At 46.0% G+C, this 22636-nt stretch overlaps 1 protein-coding gene across 2 annotated transcripts in view; it reads left to right on the top strand.

Moving 5' to 3' along the window:
* Positions 1-11338, top strand: part of kdm1a (lysine (K)-specific demethylase 1a) — a 98008-nt gene extending 86670 nt beyond the window's left edge. For both annotated transcript variants that reach the window (XM_038796790.1, XM_038796773.1), the window contains exon 21: positions 8102-11338. In XM_038796790.1, the coding sequence (XP_038652718.1) occupies positions 8102-8287 (186 nt within the window). In that variant the 3' untranslated portion in view covers positions 8288-11338. The remainder of the gene's footprint in view (positions 1-8101) is intronic.
* The last annotated feature ends 11298 nt before the right edge of the window (positions 11339-22636 follow it).

Here is a 22636-nt window from a genome sequence, read left to right on the forward strand (position 1 = left end):
ACCCGATCGAAAGCCTTTTCTGCATCCATTGCGATCACTACCTCCACCACCCGTATCGGGCATCATGATCACGTTTAATAGCCTTCTTATATTGGCCACCAACTGACTACCCTTACAAACCCCGTCTGGTCCTCCCCAATAACGTCCGGAACACAACCCTCAATTCAGGAGGACAAAATTTTGGCCAGCAATTTAGCATCCACATTCAAGGGGGTATCGGCCTCTAGGACCCACACAGCTCCCGGTTTTTGTCCCGCTTCAGAATCAGCTAAATCGTGGCCTGTAACATTGTCGGGGGCAACACCCCTCTTTCCTTTGCCACATTGAACATCCTCACCAGCACCGGCACCAAAGAACTTTTTATAAAACTCCACTGGGTACCCATTTGATCCTGGGGCTTTACCTGACTACATGGCCTTCAGACACTCCACTATCTCTTCCAACCCAATCGGGGCCAACAGCCCTTCTACCAACTCCCCGTCCACCTTTGGGGAAATTCAGCACCTCCAAGAAGTGCCTCATCCCCTCCTGCCCCGTAGGGGTTCCGACCTGTACAGCCTGCTGTAGAAATCCCTGAACGTCTTATGCACTCCTGCTGAAACTTCAACCAGGTTCCCATCTCTGTCATTTACTTTCCCTATCTCCCTGGCTGCCTCTCTCTCTCTAAGCTGCTGTGCAAGCATTCTGCTGGCCTTCTCTCCATGCTCATAGATTGCCCCCCTCTCCTTTCTCAGCTGCTCCACCGCCCTCCCTGTGGTTAACAAGCCGAACTCGACCTGTAGCCTCCGCCGTTCCCTTAAAAGCCCTGCCTCTGGGGTCTCCGCATATCTCCTATTGATCTGTAGTAAGTCCTTTACCTGTCAGTCTGTCTCTGCCCTGTCCACTTTCTCCCTATTGGCCTGTATCGAGATCAGCTCCCCTCTGACTACCGCCTTCAGTGCTTCCCTGACCACCACTGCTGAAATTTCCCCCGTGTTGTTGACCTGCAGGTAGTTCTGAATACATTTCCTCAGCCGCTCGCACACCCCTTCGTCAGCCAAAAGTCCCACATCTAATCTCCATTGCGGGTGCTGGTTACTGTCTTTACTGACCTGCAGGCCAACCCAGTGCGGAGCATGGTCTGAGATTGTGATCGCCGAGTACCCCGTGTCCACCAACGCTGTCAGTAAGGCCCTGCTCAAAATAAAGAAATCAATCCGGGAGTATACTTTATGCACGTGTGAGTAGAAGGAGAACTCCTTCACCCTCGGCTGCCCAAATCTCCATGGATCCAAACCCCATCCCATCTGCTCCATGAACCCTTTTAGTTCCTTTGCCATTGCTGGCACCCTGCCCGTTTTTGAGCTTTTCCGGTCCAAGCCAGGGTCAGTAACTGTGTTGAAGTCCCCACTCATGGCCAATTTGTGCGAGTCCAGGTTCGGTATCTCCCAGCATCCTCTTTATAAACTCCACATCATCCCAATTTGGCACATACACATTTACTAATACCACCTGCACCCCCTCCAGTTTCCCACTGACCATAATGTACCGATCTCCCACATCCGAGACTATTCTAACCGCCTCAAACACCACCCGCTTGTTGATCAGGATCCCGACCACTCTAGTCTTTGAGTCTAGTCCCAAGTGAATGACTGACTGACCCACCCTTTCCTCAATCTAATCTGGTCAGTTACTCTAAGGTGCGTCTCCTGCAACATTGCCACGTCCGCCTTCAGTCCCCTACCACCGGCCCATTTAACCCTCGAACATTCCAGGTAATCAGCCTAGTTTGGGGCCTCATTTGCCCCCCACCCCTCCCCTCGCCGATCAGCCACCCCCTTTTTTGGGCCTGCCTCCAGCCCATGCTCCACGCCTCCACCGACCCCCAGGCAACCTCCGCCCCACAACCTCCTCTCTGTCCCTTGGCCCAAGTCCCTCCCTTGTCAGTCCTAACCTCTCCTTTTTCTTAAAAAGGATCGATCTACTCCCAAAAGCGAGCGTGAAGTAGAGGTATAAATATATTGACAGATTATAGAACAATGTAGGAGCAATAGGGTGGTTGTGATGGGAGATTTTAACTCCCCAAAATTGAATGGGACTCGTGTAGTGTTGGAGGCATAGATGGAGCAGAATTTGTAAGGAGCATCCAGGAGAGTTTTTTAGAGCAGTATGTAAATAGTCCAACTCGGGAAGGGGCCATACTGGACCTGGTATTGGGGAATGATCCCGGCCAGGTGGTTGACGTTTCAGTCGGCGATTACTTCGGGAATAGCGATCACAATTCCATAGTTTTAGAATACTCATGGACAAAGACGAGAGTGGTCCTAAAGGAAGAGTGCTAAATTGGGGAAAGGCCAACTATAACAAAATTCGGCAGGAGCTAGGTAATGTAGATTGGGTGCAGCTGTTTAAGGGTTAATCCACATTTCAAATGTGAGAGTCTTTTAAGGAAAGGTTGATTAGAGTGCAGGACAGACATGTTCCTGTGAAAATGAGAGATAGAAATGGCAAGATTAGAGAACCATGGATGATGGGTGAAATTGTGAGACTAGCGAAGATGAAAAAGGAAGCATACATAGGATCGAGGCGACTCAAAACTGATGAAGCTTTGGAGGAATATCGGGAAAGTAGGACAAATCTCAAACGCGCAATAAAGAGGGCTAAAAGGGGTCATGAAATATCTTTGGCTAACAGGGTTAAGGAAAATCCCAACGCCTTTTATTCGTATATAAGGAGCAACAGGGTAACTAGAGAAAGGATTGGCCCACTTAAAGACAAAAGAGGGAATTTATGCGTGGAGTCAAAGGAAATGAGTGAGCTTCTTAATGTGTACTTTGCATCGGTATTCACCAAGGAGAGGGACATGATGGATGTTGAGCCTAGGGATGGATGTTTAAATACTCTAGGTCAAGTTGTCATACGGAAGGGGGAAGTTTTGGGTATTCTAAAAGACATTAAGGTGGACAAGTCCCCAGGACTGGATGGGATCTATCCCAGGTTACTGAGGAAGCGAGGGACGAAATAGCTGGGGCCTTAACGGATATCTTTGCAGCATCCTTGAGCACGGGTGAGGTCCCGGAGGACTGGAGAATTGCTAATGTTGTCCCTTTGTTTAAGAAGGGTAGCAGGGATAATCCAGGGAATTATAGACCTGTGAGCTTGATGTCAGTGGTAGGCAAACTGTTGGAGAAGATACTGAGGGATAGGATCTATTCACATCTGGAAGAAAATAGACTTATCAGTGATAGGCAGCATGGTTTTGTGCAGGGAAGGTCATGTCTTACAAACCTAATAGAACTCTTTGAGGAAGTGACAAAGTTAATTGATGAGGGAAGGGCTGTAGATGTCATATACATGGACTTCAGTAAAGCATTTGATGAAGTTTCCCATGGCAGGTTGATGGAAAAAGTGAAGTCGTATGTGGTTCAAGGTGTACTAGCTAGATGGATAAAGAACTGGCTGGGCAACAGGAGACAGAGAGTAGTGGCGGAAGGGAGTGTCTCAAAATGGAGAAAGGTGACTAGTGGTGTTCCACAGGGATCCGTGCTCGGACCACTGTTGTTTGTGATTTACATAAATGATCTGGACGAAGGTATAGGTGGTCTGATTAGCAAGTTTGCAGATGATACTAAGATTGGTGGAGTTGCAGATAGCGAGGCGGACTGTCAGAGAATACAGCAAAATATAGATAGATTGGAGAGTTGGGCAGAGAAATGGCAGATGGAGTTCAATCCAGGCAAATGCGAGGTGATGCATTTTGGAAGATCTAATTCTTTTTTTTTAATATAATTTTTTATTGGAATTTTTTACAGAAAATATAAAATGTAACGACAAACAATGAAATGCAACAAAATAACCCATAATAACTGTAACACCCCCAGACCGTATCGACGCATGTATCCCATCCCCCCACACCCCCCAACCCCAATGAACAACAGAAGAACTTAAAAATAAATTTAAATTAAATAAACAAACATAGTCATCGTCCGCCCCCCCTCCCACACCTTTTCCCTCCCCCTTCCCCCCCACCCCCCCCCCACCCCCGGGTTGCTGCTGCTACTGTCCCCGTACCCTATCGTTGAGCCAGAAAGTCGAGAAAAGGTTGCCACCGCCTAAAGAACCCTTGTACCGACCCTCTCAGGGCGAATTTGATCCTCTCTAGCTTAATAAAACCTGCCATGTCATTGATCCAGGTCTCCACGCTTGGGGGCCTCGCATCCTTCCATTGTAGCAAGATCCTTCGCCGGGCTACTAGGGACGCAAAGGCCAGCACACCGGCTTCTTTCGCCTCCTGCACTCCTGGCTCCACCCCAACCCCAAAAATCGCGAGTCCCCATCCTGGCTTGACCCTGGATCCCACCACCCTCGACACCGTCCTCGCCACCCCCTTCCAGAACTCCTCCAGTGCCGGGCATGCCCAGAACATATGGGCATGGTTCGCTGGACTCCCCGAGCACCTGACACACCTGTCTTCACCCCCAAAGAACCTACTCATCCTCGTCCCAGTCATGTGGGCCCGGTGCAGCACCTTGAATTGGATGAGGCTAAGCCGCGCACACGAGGAGGAAGAATTAACCCCCTCCAGGGCATCAGCCCATGTCCCGTCTTCGATCTGTTCCCCCAGTTCCCCCTCCCACTTAGCTTTCAGCTCCTCTACTGATGCCTCCTCCGCCTCCTGCATAACCTTGTGGGTATCAGATATCTTCCCTGGAAGATCTAATTCAAGAGCGGACTATACAGTCAATGGAAGAGTCCTGGGGAAAATTGATGTACAGAGAGATCTGGGAGTTCAGGTCCATTGTATCCTGAAGGTGGAACGGAGGTCGATAGAGTGGTCAAGTAGGCATGCAGCATGCTTGCCTTCATCGGACGTGGTATTGAGTACAAGAGTCGGCAGGTCATGTTACAGTTGTATCGGACTTTAGTTGGGCCACATTTGGAATACTGCGTGCAGTTCTGGTCGCCACATTACCAGAAGGATGTGGATGCTTTAGAGAGGGTGCAGAGGAGGTTCACCAGGATGTTGCCTGGTATGGAGGGTGTAAGCTAAGAAAGGTTGAGTAGACTAGGATTGTTTTCATTGGAAAGACAGAGGTTGAGGGGAGACCTGATTGAGGTCTACAAAATTATGAGAGGTATGGACAGGGTGGATAGAAACAAGCTTTTTCCAAGAATGGGGGTGTCGATTACAAGGGGTCACGATTTCAAGGTGAGAGGGGGAAAGTTTAAGGGAGATGTGCGTGGAAAGTTTTTTACGCAGAGGGTGGTAGGTGCCTGGAATGCTTTGCTAGCGGAGGTGGTAGAGACGATAGCATCATTTAAGATGCATCTGGACAGATATATGAATGGACGGGGAACAGAGGGAAGTAGATCCTTGGAAAATAGGCAACAGGTTTAGATAAAGGATCTCGATTGGCGAAGGCTGGAGGGCCGAAGGGCCTGTTCCTGTGCTGTAATTTCTTTGTTCTTTATTCTTAATCTGGTTGAAGCTTGCTCTTCTCCTGGCCACTTCTACACTCTGGTCTTGGTAGACCCACAGGATACTGTTGTCCCATTTACAGCTCCGTGTCTGCATGGCCCACTGTAGAATGTGCTCCTTATCCAAGTACCTGTGGATCTCACCACCATTGCCCGGGGGGGGGGGGGGGGGGGGGGGGTGTTGTTGGGGTCTCCAATTTGCGGCTTCCTCGCGAGTGCTCTGTGAGCCCTGTCCACATCCAAGGGCCGGGAGAATGCCCCATCCCGCAGCAGCTGCTCAAACATGTCTGCGATGTATGCCCCAGCGTCTGTTCTTTCGGACCCCTCCGGGAGCCCAACGATTCTCAAGTTCTGCCGGCGGGACCTATTCTCTAGGTCCTCCATCTTCTCCAGGAGCTTCTTCTGCTGGTCTCTCAGCATCCCCACCTCCAACTCCACTGCAGTTTGATGTTCCTCCTGCTCAGCCAGCGCCTCCTCTACTTTCTGGGTCGCCCGATCTTGGGCGTCCAATCTAAGCTCCAGCTGCAATTGACTCTTTTATTTGGTCCAGGCAGTCCTGTTTCTGCTTGGTAAAGCCATCCTGAATAACTTGCATCAGCTGCTCCATTGACCGCTGGGTCGACAAAACCAGAGGTCCGGTCCTCCGCAATGCTGTCTCCTGCTGCAGCTTCAGCCCAAGCCTTCTGTCTTTCTGTTTCTGCCTTTAGGAGCACTTCTAGTCCTTCTCTCCATGCATCGATGTGGGAATTCAGTACACAATTGCCTCTGTCATCAGTTTTACAATTCACGTCCGGTAGAAAATCAGGGGAAAAGGTCCAAAAGTCCAACCAGAGCGGGAGCCACCAAATGTGCAACTTAATCCTTCATAGCCGTCAAGAACCTATCTATCTCTGTCTCTGTCTGAAAGACACTCGGTGAATTGGCCTCCACAGCCTTCTGTGGCAAAGAGTTCCACAGATTCACCACCCTCTGGCTGAAAAAAGTCCTCCTCATCTCTGTTTTAAAGGATTGTCCCTTTAATCTGAGATGATGTCCTCTGGTTCTAGTTTTTCCTACAAGTGGAAACATCCTCTCCACGTCCACTCTATCCAGGCCTCGTAGTATCTTGTACATTTCAATAAGATCCCCTCTCATCCTTCTAAACTCCAATGAGTACAGACCCAGAGATTCCAGGGATCATTCTTCTGAACCTCTTCTGGACTCTTTCTAAGGCCAGCACATCCTTCCTTAGATACGGGGCACGAAACTGCTCACAATACTCCAAATGGGGTCTGACCAGAGCCTTATATAGCCTCAGAAGTGCATTGCATTTGCCTTCTTAACTGCTGACTGATCCTGCACATTAACCTTAAGAGAATCGCGAACGAGGACTCCCAAGTCCCTTTGTGCTTCTGCTTTCCGAAGCATTTCCCCATTTAGAAAATAGTCCATGCCTAGATTCCTCCTTCCAAAGTGCATAACCTCACACTTCATTTGCCACTTCATTGCCCACTCTCCTTGCTTGTCCAAGACCTTCTGCAGCCCCCTAGCTTCCTCAATACTACCTGTCCCTCTACAGATCTTTGATGTGTTGTAGTGTCCATAGAAGCTGAAGTACAAGAAACTGGACTCTTCATATGGTTTGTAAATTCACTGGATTTACATTAACTGCAGATCAGTACGTCAGATGGTTTTGTGGGAAAGACGCTTCCCAATATCGCCCTTAGTTATAGCAACTTCCCCATTGGCCTCGGGCAACATCACGGAAACAGATTACATGGTCAGATACCAGGTTTGGTTCCCAATCTGTGCTGAATTAGTGAAGGCAACAGATTCCACCAACTCTCAACAATCCGCATGCGCCCTACGAGGAAGGACATTAATGGAAGGAGGCACTGACTGTATTAGGTAGAGAGCCTTTAGACTATGGGGAGGTGTCACTAAATTGGACAGTAAGCAAACATGACTTTTATGTTAAAAACAAATAAGAGTGGGGCAGCGCGGTGGCGCAGTGGTTAGCACTGCTGTCTCTCGGTGGCGAGGTCCTGGCACTAGGGCACTGTCTGTGTGGAGTTTACACATTCTCCCTGTGTTTGCATGGATTTCACCCCCACAACCCAAAGATGTGCAGGGTAGGTGGATTGGCCACGCTAAATTGTCCCTCAATTGGAAAAGGGGCTGTTTAGCACAGGGTTAAATCGCTGGCTTTGTAAGCAGACCAAGGCAGGCCAGCAGCACGGTTCAATTCCCGTACCAGCCTCCCTGAACAGGTGCCGGAATGTGGCGACTAGGGGCTTTTCACAGTAACTTCATTTGAAGCCTACTTGTGACAATAAGCGATTTTCATTTCATTAAATTGCCACTTATTTGGAAAAGTAAATGGGGTACTCTAAATTTATTTTTAAAAGAGATTAAAGCTGGGTTTTATAGCTAGAAGTACAGAATATAAAATATGTGATCGAATGCTAATGCAGGGTAAATTATTTCCTAACAAGCCTTTGCACCTTTAGAAGACGAGATAAAGTGCATCTTAAGTGAAGTTTGTTTTGTTTAAACTTCAAATTATGGATTGCTATAAACTTATTAAACATAAACTACTGCTGTTGGTGTTTACTATTTTAATACATTTGTCTGGAAAACTGATTTCATTTTCTTTTTGTTACAGCCAGTTCCTCGTCTCTTTTTTGCTGGAGAGCACACTATCCGCAACTACCCTGCAACAGTTCATGGCGCTTTATTGAGTGGATTAAGGGAAGCCGGTCGAATTGCTGATCAGTTTCTGGGTGCAATGTATACTCTTCAACGACAAGGAACGCCTGGCATCCCGACCCAACAACCCAGTAGCATGTAATTTATAATGAGGAAAGGATCATATGATGGAAATCATCCTTTTAGATTTCATCCGGTGGTAAAGCTAAGCTACTGCAGCCCTACAGTAGACTCACTGTAGACTTGATGCACTGGTTTCAAACCTCCTTTTTTTTTCTCCACCCCATTACTGCCAAGTTTTTGGGGCACCATGACCATGAGACTGAGCCAAGTGGAGCAGCTTACTCTTGGGAGGGGGGGGGGGAGGGGGAGACACACTTCTGACCAAATTATGTGATGGCCCATTCAAATGCCTTGGGTGCTCTGTAGCATTAACTCCTGTGTAAATGCAGCAGACCTTTTGTTTGTGAGAGCAAGAGTGTGAGTGATTGTATTATTGACAGTGTTTTTTCCCCAGCCATACTAGTATGTGCTTTAGGATATTTTGAGTGAATTTGCAGAAATAAAACTTTTTGATGTAATGGTCAATATTTTTCATAAAATTGGCATTTGTTTTAATGTGTGGTTACTGTAAACACTAGGGCTATTAATGGATCAAGGTAGCTCAATATTGAAGCTTGTTCATATTGTATCATTTTTTAAATACTTTCACTGCAATACCTAGGTTTGTGAGGAGATTCTTTTGGACCATTCTTACTTGCTTTAATGAATTTCACTATAACCACGCTCCCTAATTAACTCGGGTTACTTTGCACACTCGAGATTGAAAATGTCAAATGATCTTTGCATTCATCACAACTGCAATTCTTGTTGTCTTAAATGCTACCTAGAAATGTGGTATAAATGATAAAGATATTACTTGGAGCCTATTAAAATATTCCACTGCCTCTAACTGATGTTTAGTGTTGCAGATCCAGTCTCCCTTTTGGCCCATATGCTACGGAGTAGGGTTGCTCAAAACGTTTCTAAAGGACCAGTATTCCCACCAGTGTCTGACTTGAGGAACACTGCAACATGTGTCGAAGTGTGGTGGAGTATAGGATCATGCGTTTCCCTCACTGCCTCAAGGAAGGAGGAGCGGAGTCCCAACTGGTTCTATGGACAATAGGGTTTGTTTCAAACTCTTGTTGTCCTTCTATTTAATTCCTGTTCCTTAAAGGAGATATCTGTATCTTTCCCTCCTTCAACCTCACCAACAAATCATTTCACATTGTACTTGGTGAAATTCGCTTCTAACGATCACCACTTTTGTGGCGATCTTGTGGTTATCTTGTGTCAAATAGGACTTGTCAAACCTATTTCTATGAACTTGCAGGGGTTTCCATTGGTTTTGATCAAGCTTCTAGTGGAATGCCCAATGATGAATAGTGCTGATGTGATGCTTTACATAGCTCGTGATCTTGGCACTCTTAATGTTCATCCTTTTTTCATTCCAACCATTTTCTGTCGGAAGCCAGTACTCTATACTTTGTTTTACATTTGGAATATCAATGACTTATGAAAACCACATATTGCTGCTCAGAAGGTGATGGGAAGTCTCCTTGCAATTGTTTTTGCAACTGGATTAGTTGTTCGGCCACATCAGAGGACAGTTAGAACTAGCTGCATAGCATTGTCAGAATTGTGTATAAGCCAAGCTGGGTAGAGCCAAAAGACATTAATGAAGCAGTGAGTTTCTGCATCATTCCAGTAAATTTCATAGTTAAAGCTACCAGATTTATTGCTTTAAAACTGAGGCAATGCAAGATGCTGGAAATCTGAAACATAAACACAAGATGCTTGAAAATACTCATCATGTCACATTGCTACCCGAGCTGCTGATTCCTGCATTTTTCTTTTCAGATTTATTGCTCAGGTGGGATTTGAACTCCATCTCTGGGTTGCTAGTCTAGTATAGCACTTGCAACACTTCAGATAGCTGCACTGTTATTTTATTGTGCAGCTACGGGTCTCACATAGTGCCTTTGGGCTGAAAAGGAATGAATGAATTGGGGAGACAATGTCTTAGTGATAATATCACTGAACTAGTGCTACTACTAGTGCTCTAGGGACCATGAGTTCAAGTCCCACCAGAACAGCTGGTGGAATTTGAAGTCAATAAATAAATGAAATTTATTTTAAAAATCTAGAATTGAAAGCTAGTCTTGGTAATGGTGACCATGAATCTGTCAGCAATTGTCATAAAAATCAACAGCATGGTGGTTGACTCTTAACTGCTCTCAAGAGCAATTGGGGATGGGCAACAAATGTCCATATCAGCAGAAAAATGAAAGTGGTAGGAGCACCGTCATTAAGAGTGTAAAAATTCTGACCGGTGTGAGCAGCTTTTTAAAGCGGCGACTGTATTGCAAATTTAATGACAGTGATTTCAAGGATAATTTGAGCGAGTGACAAATTAATCACTAAGTTTGTTATGCTGTACCCTACGGGTTTTTAAGACATGTTCCTCTAATTTCCTGCATTCCCATTGTTGTGATGGTTTTAGTAACGTGCATCCAAAGACGACACTTCAAAAGTACTTCATTGGCTATACAGTGCTTTGGGACTACTTACGGTTGTGAAAGGTGCTATACATTTGCAAGTTCTTATTTCCTGAGGTGGCGGTGCCTCACTTGATAACCTAGCTGAAGATTAGTTCACCATAGTACCTAAAGCTTTCATTTGAATCACTCCACTAATGGTTTCCCTTATTGTACCTCTTTAGTGTGCCAAGAATTTTACTGTGAATTATTGACATTTAATGTTGTCAACCCTAGTGTCTACAGTCAAAGCAAATTATGTTATGCTTTTTATTGGTTGTAAAAATGATTATGTAGATTGATTGAATTACAAGGACAGTTTCTGAACTAAAGTACACTTAACTGACTTTCCATTAGAATTAACAGCTGGTCCACAGATATGCATGAAATGCCAATTGGACTTTTCATTTTATACACATTTTAAACAGTGGAAAAGCAATGTAATTTTTATTGGCTTGTCAGATTTATATTTTGGCATGCAAAGAAAGGTGCTTAAAAGAAAAAGGCACCTTTTTTGCTAAATTCTAGAAGATTTTGCACTTTTTGTCATCAGTGTGCTAAGACTACACCTTGTGTAAGGCCACAAATATATTTTAAATAAAAAGTCGAATGTATGGGTTTTTTGAGTTGTGATTTATTTGAAAATGAACTACTTGGTGTTTTTTTCAAAAGAGGCTGCAAAGGTAGCTAGCCCTAACAATTACAGCCCAGTCAGTTTAATATCAGTGGTGGACAAGCTTCCAGAAAAAATAGAACTAGTAATGAAAAGGATGCAGTGCTTAGCACTGCTTCTTCATGGTGCCGAGGATCTGGGACACTTCCTTGTGGAGTTTGCACATTCTCCCCATGTCTGTGTGGGTCTCGCACCCACAACCTAATGATTTTTGTTTCAAATATTTTTATTCTCCTTTTTTCACATTTTCTCTGAAATTTACACCCACCAACAATAAGCAGTAACAAATATAATGTCAATCCCCAAATCCAACAGCAATCCCATCCTCCCACCAACCCCCAAACACCTGCCTGCATATTAACATAAAACAAATAACAAAAAGGAATCAAGAATCACCCATAGTCACTATTAACACATACAGTTCTCCCCCCACCCCCACTAATGTTGTAATGTTCAATGTTATCCAATTCTTGAAAGTGCATAATGAATAACGCCCATGAATTGTAGAAACCCTCCATCCTTCCCCTCAGTTCAAACTTAACCTTCTTGAGTCAAGAATTCCAACAGGTAGCCCCGCCACACCAGAGCACAGGGTAGGGAGGTTGCCCTTCATCCCAACAGGATCTGCCTTCGGGCAATCAACGAGGTGAAGGCTACAACATCTGCTTTCGTACCAGTTTCCAAACCCGGCTGGTCCGACACCCTGAATATGACCTCCTGAGGGCCTGGGTTCAGTTTCATGTGCACCACTTTAGAGATTATCCTAAAAACCTCCTTCCAGTAATCCTCCAGCTTTGGACAGGACCAAAACATATGAATGTGATTTCCGGCCCCACCCCTGCAATGTTCACACATATCTTATACCCCCCACAAAAAGCCGGCTCATCCTCGCCCTTGTAAGGTGTGCTCTATATACCACCTTCACTGTATCAGCCCCAATCTCGTGCACGAGATGGAGGCGTTCACTCTCAAACCAGAACCCCTCTCCCAACTCTTCCTCCCACTTTGCTTTGATCCCTTCCAGTGGTGCCTTCTCTTCCAAAATAGCCATGTAAACTGCTGACACTACCCACTTCCCCAGTCCCCTTGTCTTCAGCACCTCCTCCAGCAATGTGGAGGCCAGCTCCACCGGGAAGCTCTATCCTTTCTGGCAAAATCCCGAACCTGCATGTATCTAAATCTTTCCCCCTGCTCCAGCCCATACTTCGCTCCCAGCTCCTTCAGTCCTGCAAACCGACTTCCAAGAAACAAATCTTTTAATGTCTTAATCCCCTTCTTCCATTTCCAAAAATTTCCATCCCACTTCCCTGGCTCAAATCTGTGGTTCCCCTGAATCGGCATTTCCCTTGACCCTGCCCCCAACCCGAAGATTTGGCAAAACTGCGTCCAAATTCTCAATGAAGCTATTATTACCCGACTCCTTGATATTTCCCCGGGGCCATTGAGAGCGGTGCTGTTGTTAGCGCATTCAATCCTCTACACAAACTCTCCTCCATTCTGACCCACTGGGAATCAACCCCCCCCCCCCCCCCCCTGACCCAGCTCCGCACCGTCTCCACATTCATCATCCAGTAATAATACATCCGGTTTGGAAGACCCAAATCCACTGCCTGCCTTTCCCTCTGTAGCAGCACCTTTCTAACTCTGGCCACCTTGCCTCCCCATATGTATGGGGTAATCATTCCTTCAATCTTTTGGCAGGAAAATCGGCAGGCATTGGAAAATAAACAGAAATCCCACAACCTGAAGATGTGGAGGTAGGGGGATTGGCCACGCTAAATTTCCCCTTAATTGAAATTTTTTTTAAACTAGTAATCACATGGAAAAATGTGGGTTGATTCATGGACTTTCAAAAGGCAGTGCCAAACAATGGACATGAGAGAAGTTATGGTTCGTAGAATAAAAGAGACAGTAGCAACATGGATACAAAATTGGGTAAAAAACAGGAAGCAGACCATAATGGATACTGTTCAGGCTGGAGGAAGGTGTGCAGTGGTGTTCCCCAGGGGTCGTTAGTGGGATACTTGCTTTTAGAATCGAATCATAGAATTCCTACAGTGCAGAAGGAGACCATTCAGCCCATCGTCTGCAGCTACTGTCCAAAAGAGCACCCTACCTTGGCCTAATCCCCACCCTATCCTGTTACTTGGTAAAACCCCCCCCAACCTCATCTTTTGACCCTAGAGCAATTTTGCATAGCTAATCCACCAAACCTGAACATCCTTGGATGGTGGGAGGAAACCCACGCAGACACTGGGAGAAAGTGCAAACTCCACGCAGTCACCCAAGGCTGGAATCGAAACAGAGTCCCTGGCGCTGTGAGGCAGCATGCCAACCACTGCCATCATTTTTCTTATAAATTTGAAGTTTGCAAATGACGCAAAAAACTTGGAAGTACTGTAAACTGAATAGGACAGTGCAAAACTTCAAAAGAATGTGGACAATTTGGTGATGGAGTGGGCAGATGAAATTCAAAGCAGAGAAGTGGGAGGTGATGCATTTTGGTCGGAAGAATATGGACCGGCAATGGGGCGATTTGCAGCCTGTATTGGCCGTCAGAACAGAGGAAAATCCTGCAAGAATCCGAAAACTCCATTCTCTCCGGCCGATCACATTTTCTCATTTTCTATGCCCCTCGGTGAGTTAATAGTGTGAGCCCACAATGCTGATACTGGGGGGAGGGTGGGGGTGGTGAAGGCCCACAATGCTGATGTTTGGGGTTGGGGGGAGAGCCCTGGTCCTCCCCATGGCTGTGGCAGGGGGTTCTTTCTGTGCTGATGCTGATTGGGGTGCCCCACTCTTGTCAGGCCCTACCCTGCCGCAGCTATGGCATAAACCGTACCCACTTCTTTTTCCACCAGAAAGGTTCAAAACCTGGACAGCTAAACGCTGGTTTCAGTCAGAACCTGACACTGGGAAAAAAATATGGGAAATGTCCGGCAAATATAAAATAAGGGGTAAAATTCTTAAAAGGTTGCGGGGCCAGAGGAAATCAGGTGTATATGTGCAGAGATTATTGAAGGTGGCAGGACAGGTGGAGAAAACAGTTATAAAAGCATTCTGGGATTTATTAATATGGGCATAGCGTACAAGAGCAAGGAGGTTTTATTGAACTTAAACAAGACACTAGTTAGACCTCAGGTGGAGTGTTTATGCGGTTCTGAGCACCACACTATAGGAAAGATGGAGAGTGTGCAGAAGGGTTCTCACCCCTGGAACAAGAATGGTTCCTGGGGTGAGAAACTTCAGTTTTTTAATTAATTTTTTATTATGGGGTAATTTTAGCGTGGTCAATCCACCTAACCTGCACATCTTTGGGTTGTGGAGTTGAGACCCATGCAGACACGGGGAGAATATAGAAACTTCAGTTATGAGGGTAGATTGGCGAGGTTGGGGCCGTTCTCCTTTGAGAGAGGAAGTTTACAGGAGATTTGACAGAGATGTTCAACATCATGAGCGGGTTGGACATAGTAGATATGTCCAACCTGTGAATGGAATGTTCAGCTCGTGAATGGATGAAAACGAGGCACAGAATTAAAGTGTTTTGTAAAAGAAGCAAATGTGATGTACGAAAAAACTTCTTCACATGAGTGCTTCGGGTCTGGAATGCATTGCCTGGAAGTGTGGAGGCAGGTTCAATTGAGGTATTCAACAAGGCATTAGATGATAATGCGCAGTGACCTCCAGTGGTGGCCGTGGAGTGAGTGCTTGCTTATTTGGTGCCTCCTGCTCAAGGTGGATTTTTTTGCTCCTTCACCACATGAATGGTGTGGTATTTGAGGGTAAGAGATGTATGGGTGCCCAGAAAAGGTAATACTCCTCTGGTGAGGCTGGTATATGGATCAGCGGATGAGGAATGCCACAAGAACAAGCAGCTGTAGCAGGAATATTTTTGTGGTGTGCCACAGGTGAAGATAGCAGAGGCCAAGTGGGTGGAACAGCCCTGCCTGCCCAGTGGTCAATGGAGCAGCTGGTGGAGTTCTTGAACAACAAATTATGGGTCTGGGGTGCCCAGGCACGAACCACCATTGCTGTGGCCTGCAAGGCAACCACCTTGCTGGGCACCCCGCTGACTGCCCACCGCGGCCGGTGAGTGTGTGCAGAGTGACACCAGCCATATGGGTGCCCACACCCATCACTCCCCTGCATCCCAGCCCCAACACCACCACCCTCGCACACCACATCACACCTCATCAAATCCATCCCCCCAACCGGCCGCTACCCACTGGCGGGGCAGCTTGCGGCCCACCCTAGGGCAATGGCAACAATAGCCTCTGCAGGAGGGTGTTGGCCTGGGGCCATGGAGCCTATCACTGGCATTGGTAGCACCAGCCAACGGTACCCCTGGCAGAAGAGATGGGTGCCAGTGCCAGAGGCCCCCATGGTGCTGGGCACCAATGGGACCAGGGGTTGTGGAGGGCAGAGTGCCAGGGGGAACAAATGGGTGTGGGGAAGGGGGAGGAGGGGACATGGAGAGGAGGGGCACTTGTGAGACAATGGCTGTTGTATAAACCAGGGCCACCGTGTAACCCATTGGACCTAGTTGGGCACAGGGGTACGCACCATGCTAACATGTCTGCCTTTCACTCCCTGCAGACAATGGCAATCAGAATCCAACCAGGCCTTTATCCTGGCTGCAGAGGAACAGGAGTCGGCCGCCCACCAGACCGAGGAGGAGGTGGGAAGGAGGCACCGCATCAGGCCTAGTGTGTACCAGCAGTGTCATTCGAAGCATGCCATCGAAGATTCCAGCTGAGCAGAGGGAAAGTGCGACATATCTGCCAGATCACAGTGTTGAGATACATGAATATCATCTTGCTAACCCTTTGCTCTACTTAGATTATACATATCATTACATCCCCTTTTTTTAATAGATGTTTAGACAGTACAAACAGCAAAATCTGAGTAATGATATTACATGATACATTGATATGTGTGCCAAAAGTTAGTCTAAATTTGTTTAAAAATTTGTTTGTTTCTGTACAAATTAAGTCAGGTTTCTTTCAGAATCTGGATGATCTCCTCAATCCAGTCAATTGAGTTGCAGATGTTTTCAATGACTTCCAGAAGTCATCTTGTTTATCATCAGATCCTGTAGTATTATGTAATAAATTGCCATCAAACTGAATAAATGGAAATAAAATTTGAGAAGACTTGGCTCTCAGAAGAGCATGTCGCTTTCTTCTAAAAACAGAACCATCAGTTGCTTTAACAATATACAAATGAGGTGCTGCTTGGCATATGACCTTAGCTAAGTGAGACCATCCTTCAGTGGGAATCTGAATTCTCACTAGATCATCTGGATCAAATCATCGATTTTGCATGTTCATTGTAGTTTTTCTCCTGAAGATGCTTTTGATGCTGCATTTTCTCGAGGACTTGCTGAAGATCAGGATCAGCTAGTTGTAAACACGGAAGTGTGCAACAATCTGTTCATTAACAATGAGAGAGGAGTAGCCCTATAATTTACTAAAGCTAAGAACATATATGAGCCAGAGTCAAGTGCTTTCTTGAAAAGTTGTTTCACAATGTGAATGCCTTTTTCAACCTTGCCATTAGATTGTGGATAAAGAGGACGAGACATGTTATCAATAAAATTCTAGTTACGAGCAAATTCTGTCCAATCATTACTATCAAAGCAAGGTCCATTGTCTGTCATAACTCTGAAAGGTATCCATGATGAACAAATATTTCTTTAGTCGCTTCGATCACGAATTTCAAAGTATAATCAGACAATTTCATTACTTCCGGATAGTTTGAAAAATAGTCAATGATCAATACATAATCACGACCATGAAAATGAAAAAGATCAACACCTCGACCACAGAGTCTTCTCGAGATCATGAACTGTGAGTTTCTCTTTTCTCTATTGACTGATTTTCCTGGCATATCTCACATTCTAGCGCAAAATTGGCTATGTCAGAATTTATTCCAGGTCAATCTCCTGCTTGTCTTGCTCGACGTTTACACTCTAAATGACCTTCATGAACCTTCTGGAGGATCATGTGTGTTAGCATTGTGGGAATGACAAGATGATCGAGATGAAGTAGAAATCCATCTATGACAGTGATATCAGATCTAATACGTTTCTTTTCGGCCAACCTTTTTTCATATGGCTGATTACTCCTTGTAACATTGCATCTTTTTAAATTTCTGCTCTGATGAGCTTGAGTTTTTCATCAGAGACAGGAAGAGTTTCAGCTAGAAGTTCCACTTGAGCTTCTACAGGTTGAACTATCTCACGTTACTGTTCATCTGTTTCTGTAGCATGAGATAATGCGTCGACAATGGTAAGATCTTACTCTCGAGTTTAGACCAGTTGAAAGTTGTACCATCGTAGTTTCATTTTTTAAAAAATAAATTTAGATTACCCAATTATTTTTTCCAATTAAGGGGCAATTTAGTGTGGCCAATCCATCGACTCTGCACATTTTTTGGGTTGTGGGGGCGAAACCCATGCAGACACGGGGAGAATGTGCAAACTCCACACGGACAGTGACCCAGAGCCGGGATCGAACCTGGGACCTCAGCGCGTGAGGCAGTTGTGCTAACCACTAGGCCACCGTGCTGCCCCCTTCGTAGTTTCATGATAATTCGTTGCAGTCTTGGTGTCATATCATTCAGATGAACTAATGGTTGGTGATCTGTTTCAACCGTGAACATCGAAAGACCAGATACGTAGTCATGGAATTTCTGTATTCCCGTAAGCAAGCCTAAACACTCTTTCTCGATCTTAACGTAACGTTATTCTGTGGTGGTCATAGATCTGGATGCATATGCAATGGGTCTCCAAAAAGCATCATCTTTCTTTTGAAGGAGGACTGCCGAATTCCATTTTGACTCACGTCTGTGGAAATCTTCATTTTTCGCCCAGGGTCAAAGAAAGAAAGGACAGGTGCGGTGGTCAGTGCTGACTTGAGATCAGGCCATTCTTTTGTGTGCTCTGCAGTCCATGGGATGAATGTGTTCTTCCTTATGTGGTGACGCAAGGCAATTGTTCGTGAAGCAAGGTTGAGGATGAATTTTCAAAAGAAATTCACTACACCAAGGAATCACAGAACTGATTTTTTATCTTCTGGGATGGACATCTTCTGGATAGCAGCAATCTTATCATCATCTGCACACCATGTTTCAATATTTGGTCACCCAGAAATTTAACGTTGAGATGCCAAAGTTGCACTTGGCCCAATTAAGCTAAATTGCCCCTTAATTGGAAAAAATGAATTGGGAACTCTACATTTTAAAAAAGTATATATAGATATACATATTCTCTGTCACACTTGCAGGAGTCTTGCATTGTGTTCTTCATGAGTAGATGACCATATTATAATGTCGTCAACATACACGCGAACGGGCAGCATGGTGGCTCAGTGGGTTAGCCCTGCTGCCCTCACTGCGCCGAGGTCCCAGGTTCGATCCCGGCTCTGGGTCACTGTCCGTGTGGAGTTTATACATTCTCCCTGTGTTTGCTTGGGTTTTGCCCCACAACCCAAGATGTACAGGGTAGGTGGATTGGCCACACTAAATTGCCTCTTAATTGGAAAAAATGAATTGTGTACTCTAAATAAAAAATAAAATAAAAAATAAAAAAAACATACACACAAACTCCATTTATGCCTTCTCTCATGGCATGATGGAATATCTCAGATGCTGAGATTATGCCAAATGGCATTCTTTTAAAGCAATAACGACCATACGTTGCGTTAAATGTACACAATTTGCTGCTTGTGTCATCCAGTTGCATTTGCCATATACTTCTGGAAGCATCTAGTTTGGAGAATATCTTGGCATTAGCCATTTCACTAGTTATCTCCTCGCATTTCGGTATTGAATAGTGTTCACGTCTCATGTTCATATTCAGATCCTTCGGATCAGTACAAATCCTGAGGTCACCATTGGGTTTTTTCATGCATACCATCGAGCTCACCCAATCTGTAGGTTCTGTGATCTTGGAAATAATCCCAAGGTACTGCATTTGTTCCAGTTCTTGCTTGAAACGGTCATGCAATGGAGCAGGGACTCTTCTTGGCGGGTGTACCACTAGTTTAGCATTTGCTTTTAGTTGAATATTGTATTGGAAAGGAAGAGCACCCATACCTTCAAATACCTGAGCAAAACTTTGCTAGGATGCTTTCAATGTCTTCCTGCACAGCTGGAAGAGTTTTGTTGGTGTTCACAAGGTGTTCACAGGCTTGTGCACCTAATAGTAATGAATGTCTAGCTTCAACAATCGCGAACCGCAAAGATATAGTAGTGTCGTTGTTTGTCACTAAAAGATAGCATGATCCTAAAAAAGTAATCGTGTTACCATTGTAGTCACGTAACTGGCAGTCAGTTTTGTGAACCTTCAGACTATGACACATTGGGATAAATCAAGAGTATTGATTAAATTAGCAGATGCTCTAGTGTCCAGTTTGAACACAATCTTGGAACCATTGACTTGTAATGGTGTGTTCCATTCAGATTCCATGTTAATCGATGGTATGGGATACAGTACCTGTGGATAGGAAGTGTTCTTTACAGTTGTCTGGTATTTCGCAACAATACTCACAAAGATAGAATCTTCAAGACAATAAGCATTTTTTAATTAACATTAGGGTTAGCCATCTTTGAGGTTTCTGCACTTGTACGAACACTCTGAACATTCATTTGTTTCTTCATTGAATTTGATATTTTAAAGTGTGTCCCTTTTAGTGCAGATCTCCACTAGACAGCAAAGTGATTCAGTTTGCCACATTTGGAGAAAATGTTTCCATGTGCTGGGTATTTTCTGTGTGGGTGGGCGTGTTCACAACGTCCACACGTCATGGCGTTGCGTTCGTCATGCGCAAATTGGTTGCGTCCATACGCATAACGGTCTTCGTCCAAATTACATAGTTTGTTGAAGTGCGCATGTGCAGAACGACTATGCACAGTACGGTTGCCGTCCGAAACGCGCTTGTTTCTCAACTGCGCCACAGATCCAACGCAGTCAACCCCGAGGTGTGTTTTCACACCCTTTTCTTTTATCAGCATATCTGAAGACTGATTCCTGGATATTTCATTCGCTCTACACATTTCAATTGCATCTTTCAATTTTAAATCTTTTTGCCTCAAGAAATGTTCTCTTCGCTTTTCATCTTTGATGCCAAAAATGATTTGATCCCTAATCATTGAGTCTGAAAGGATTGAGAAGTTGCAGGTTTGTGACTTTAATCTTAAATCAGTAATGAAGCAATCTACAGATTCTCCGTTCTGCACTCTCGTTTGAAAGACAAATCGTTCATAATTTTCATTAATTTGAGCTTTGCAATGAAAGTCAGATTTTTCTTTTTTTTATAAATAATTTTTATTCAAAATTTTTCACATATTTTCAACAACAAACAAACCTCCCATACAAAAATAAGAGAAACAACAAAAAACGCGTAAATAAACTGAGTATAGCTATATCACACATTTCCCCCCAGGCTACATGCTCCCCATTAAACAATAAACGATAATAAATACAATAGTAAACACAGAGTACCCCCTCCCAACGCAAATTTTACCCTCTCTAATTTAATAAACCCTGCCATGTCGCTGATCCAGGCTTCCACACTTGGGGGCCTCGCATCCTTCCACTGCAACAGAATCCTCCGCCTGGCTACCAGGGACGCAAAGGCCAGAATACCGGTCTCTTACGCCTCCTGCACTCCCGGCTTGTCCGATACCCCAAAAATTGCGAGCCCCCAGCTCGGCTTAACCCGGGTGTTCACCACCTTCGACACCGTCCTCGCAACGCCCCTCCAGAGCTCATCCAGCGCTGGGCACGCCCAGAACATGTGGGCGTGGTTTGCCGGGCTCCCCAAACTCCTCGTACATCTGTCCTCTACCCCAAAAAACTGATTCAGCCTTGCCCCAGTCATGTGTGCCCTGTGAAGAACCTTAAATTGCATCAGGCTAAGCCTGGCGTATGAGGAGGAAGAATTTACCCTACCCAGGGCATCCGCCCACATACCCTCTTCTATCTCCTCCCCAAGCTCCTCCTCCCATTTACCTTTTAGCTCCTCCACCGAGGCCTCCTCCTCCTCCTGCATCTCCTGGTAAATCGTCGAGACCTTGCCCTCTCCATCCCATGCCCCCGAGAGCACCCTATCCTGGATCCTGCGTGCTGGCAACAGCGGGAATTCCCATCACCTGCCATCTTACGAACGCCCTTACCTGTATGTACCTGAAGGCATTTCTGGGGGGAGCCCGAACTTTTCCTCCAATGCCCCACGACTCGTGAACGTCCCGTCTATAAACAGGTCCCCCATCCGTCTAATACCTGCCCTGTTCCAGCGCAGGAACCCCCCATCCATTCTCCCTGGGACAAACCGATGGTTCTCTCGGATCGGGGACCACACCGAAGCCTCTTCCTCCCCCCTGTGGCGTCTCCATTGCCCCCAAATTTTGAGGGACGCCGCCACCACTGGACTTGTGGTGTACCTTGTCGGCGGGAACAGCAGTGGTGCCGTCAGCAGCGCTCTCAGGCACGTGCCCACACAGGATGCCATCTCCAGCCTCTTCCACGCCGCCCTCTCCCCCTCCATTACCCACTTGCGTATCATCGCCACGTTGGTCAGCCCAGTAGTACCCGCATAAATTAGGCAACACCAGCCCCCCCTTGTCCCTGCTCCGCTCCACAAACACCCTTCTCACCCTCGGGGTCTTCTTCGCCCACACAAACCCCATAATGCTCCTGCTGACCCGCTTAAAAAAGGCCTTGGGGATCAGGATGGGGAGGCACTGGAATATAAAAAGGAACCTTGGGAGCACCATCACCTTCACCGACTGCACCCTACCCGCCTCGTCAAGTTGAGCTTGTGTAGGGCCCCCCAGCTCCTGGCTACCTGGATCTCCAGGTACCTAAAACTCCTTTCCGCCCTTTTCAGTGGAAGCTCATCTATCCCCCTTCCCTGGCCCCCTGGGTGTACCATGAACAGCTCGCTCCTCCCCATGTCGAGCTTATACCCGGAGAAGTCCCCAAATTCCCTGAGGATCCGCATCACCTCCGGCATCCCCCCCACCAGGTCCGCCACTTACAATAACAGATAGTCGGCACACAGCGATACCCGGTGTTCCTCCCCCCCCTACACCCCTCCAGTTCCAGATCTCCCTCAAAGCCATCGCCAAAGGCTCAATTGCCAACACAAATAGCAGGGGGGATAGGGGCCACCCCTGCCTCGTCCCCCGGAACAGCCAAAAGTATTCCGACCTCCTCCGATTCGTGGCCACACTC

This window comes from Scyliorhinus canicula, chromosome 1 (assembly GCF_902713615.1).
Source record: "Scyliorhinus canicula chromosome 1, sScyCan1.1, whole genome shotgun sequence".
Lineage (NCBI taxonomy): Eukaryota > Metazoa > Chordata > Chondrichthyes > Carcharhiniformes > Scyliorhinidae > Scyliorhinus > Scyliorhinus canicula.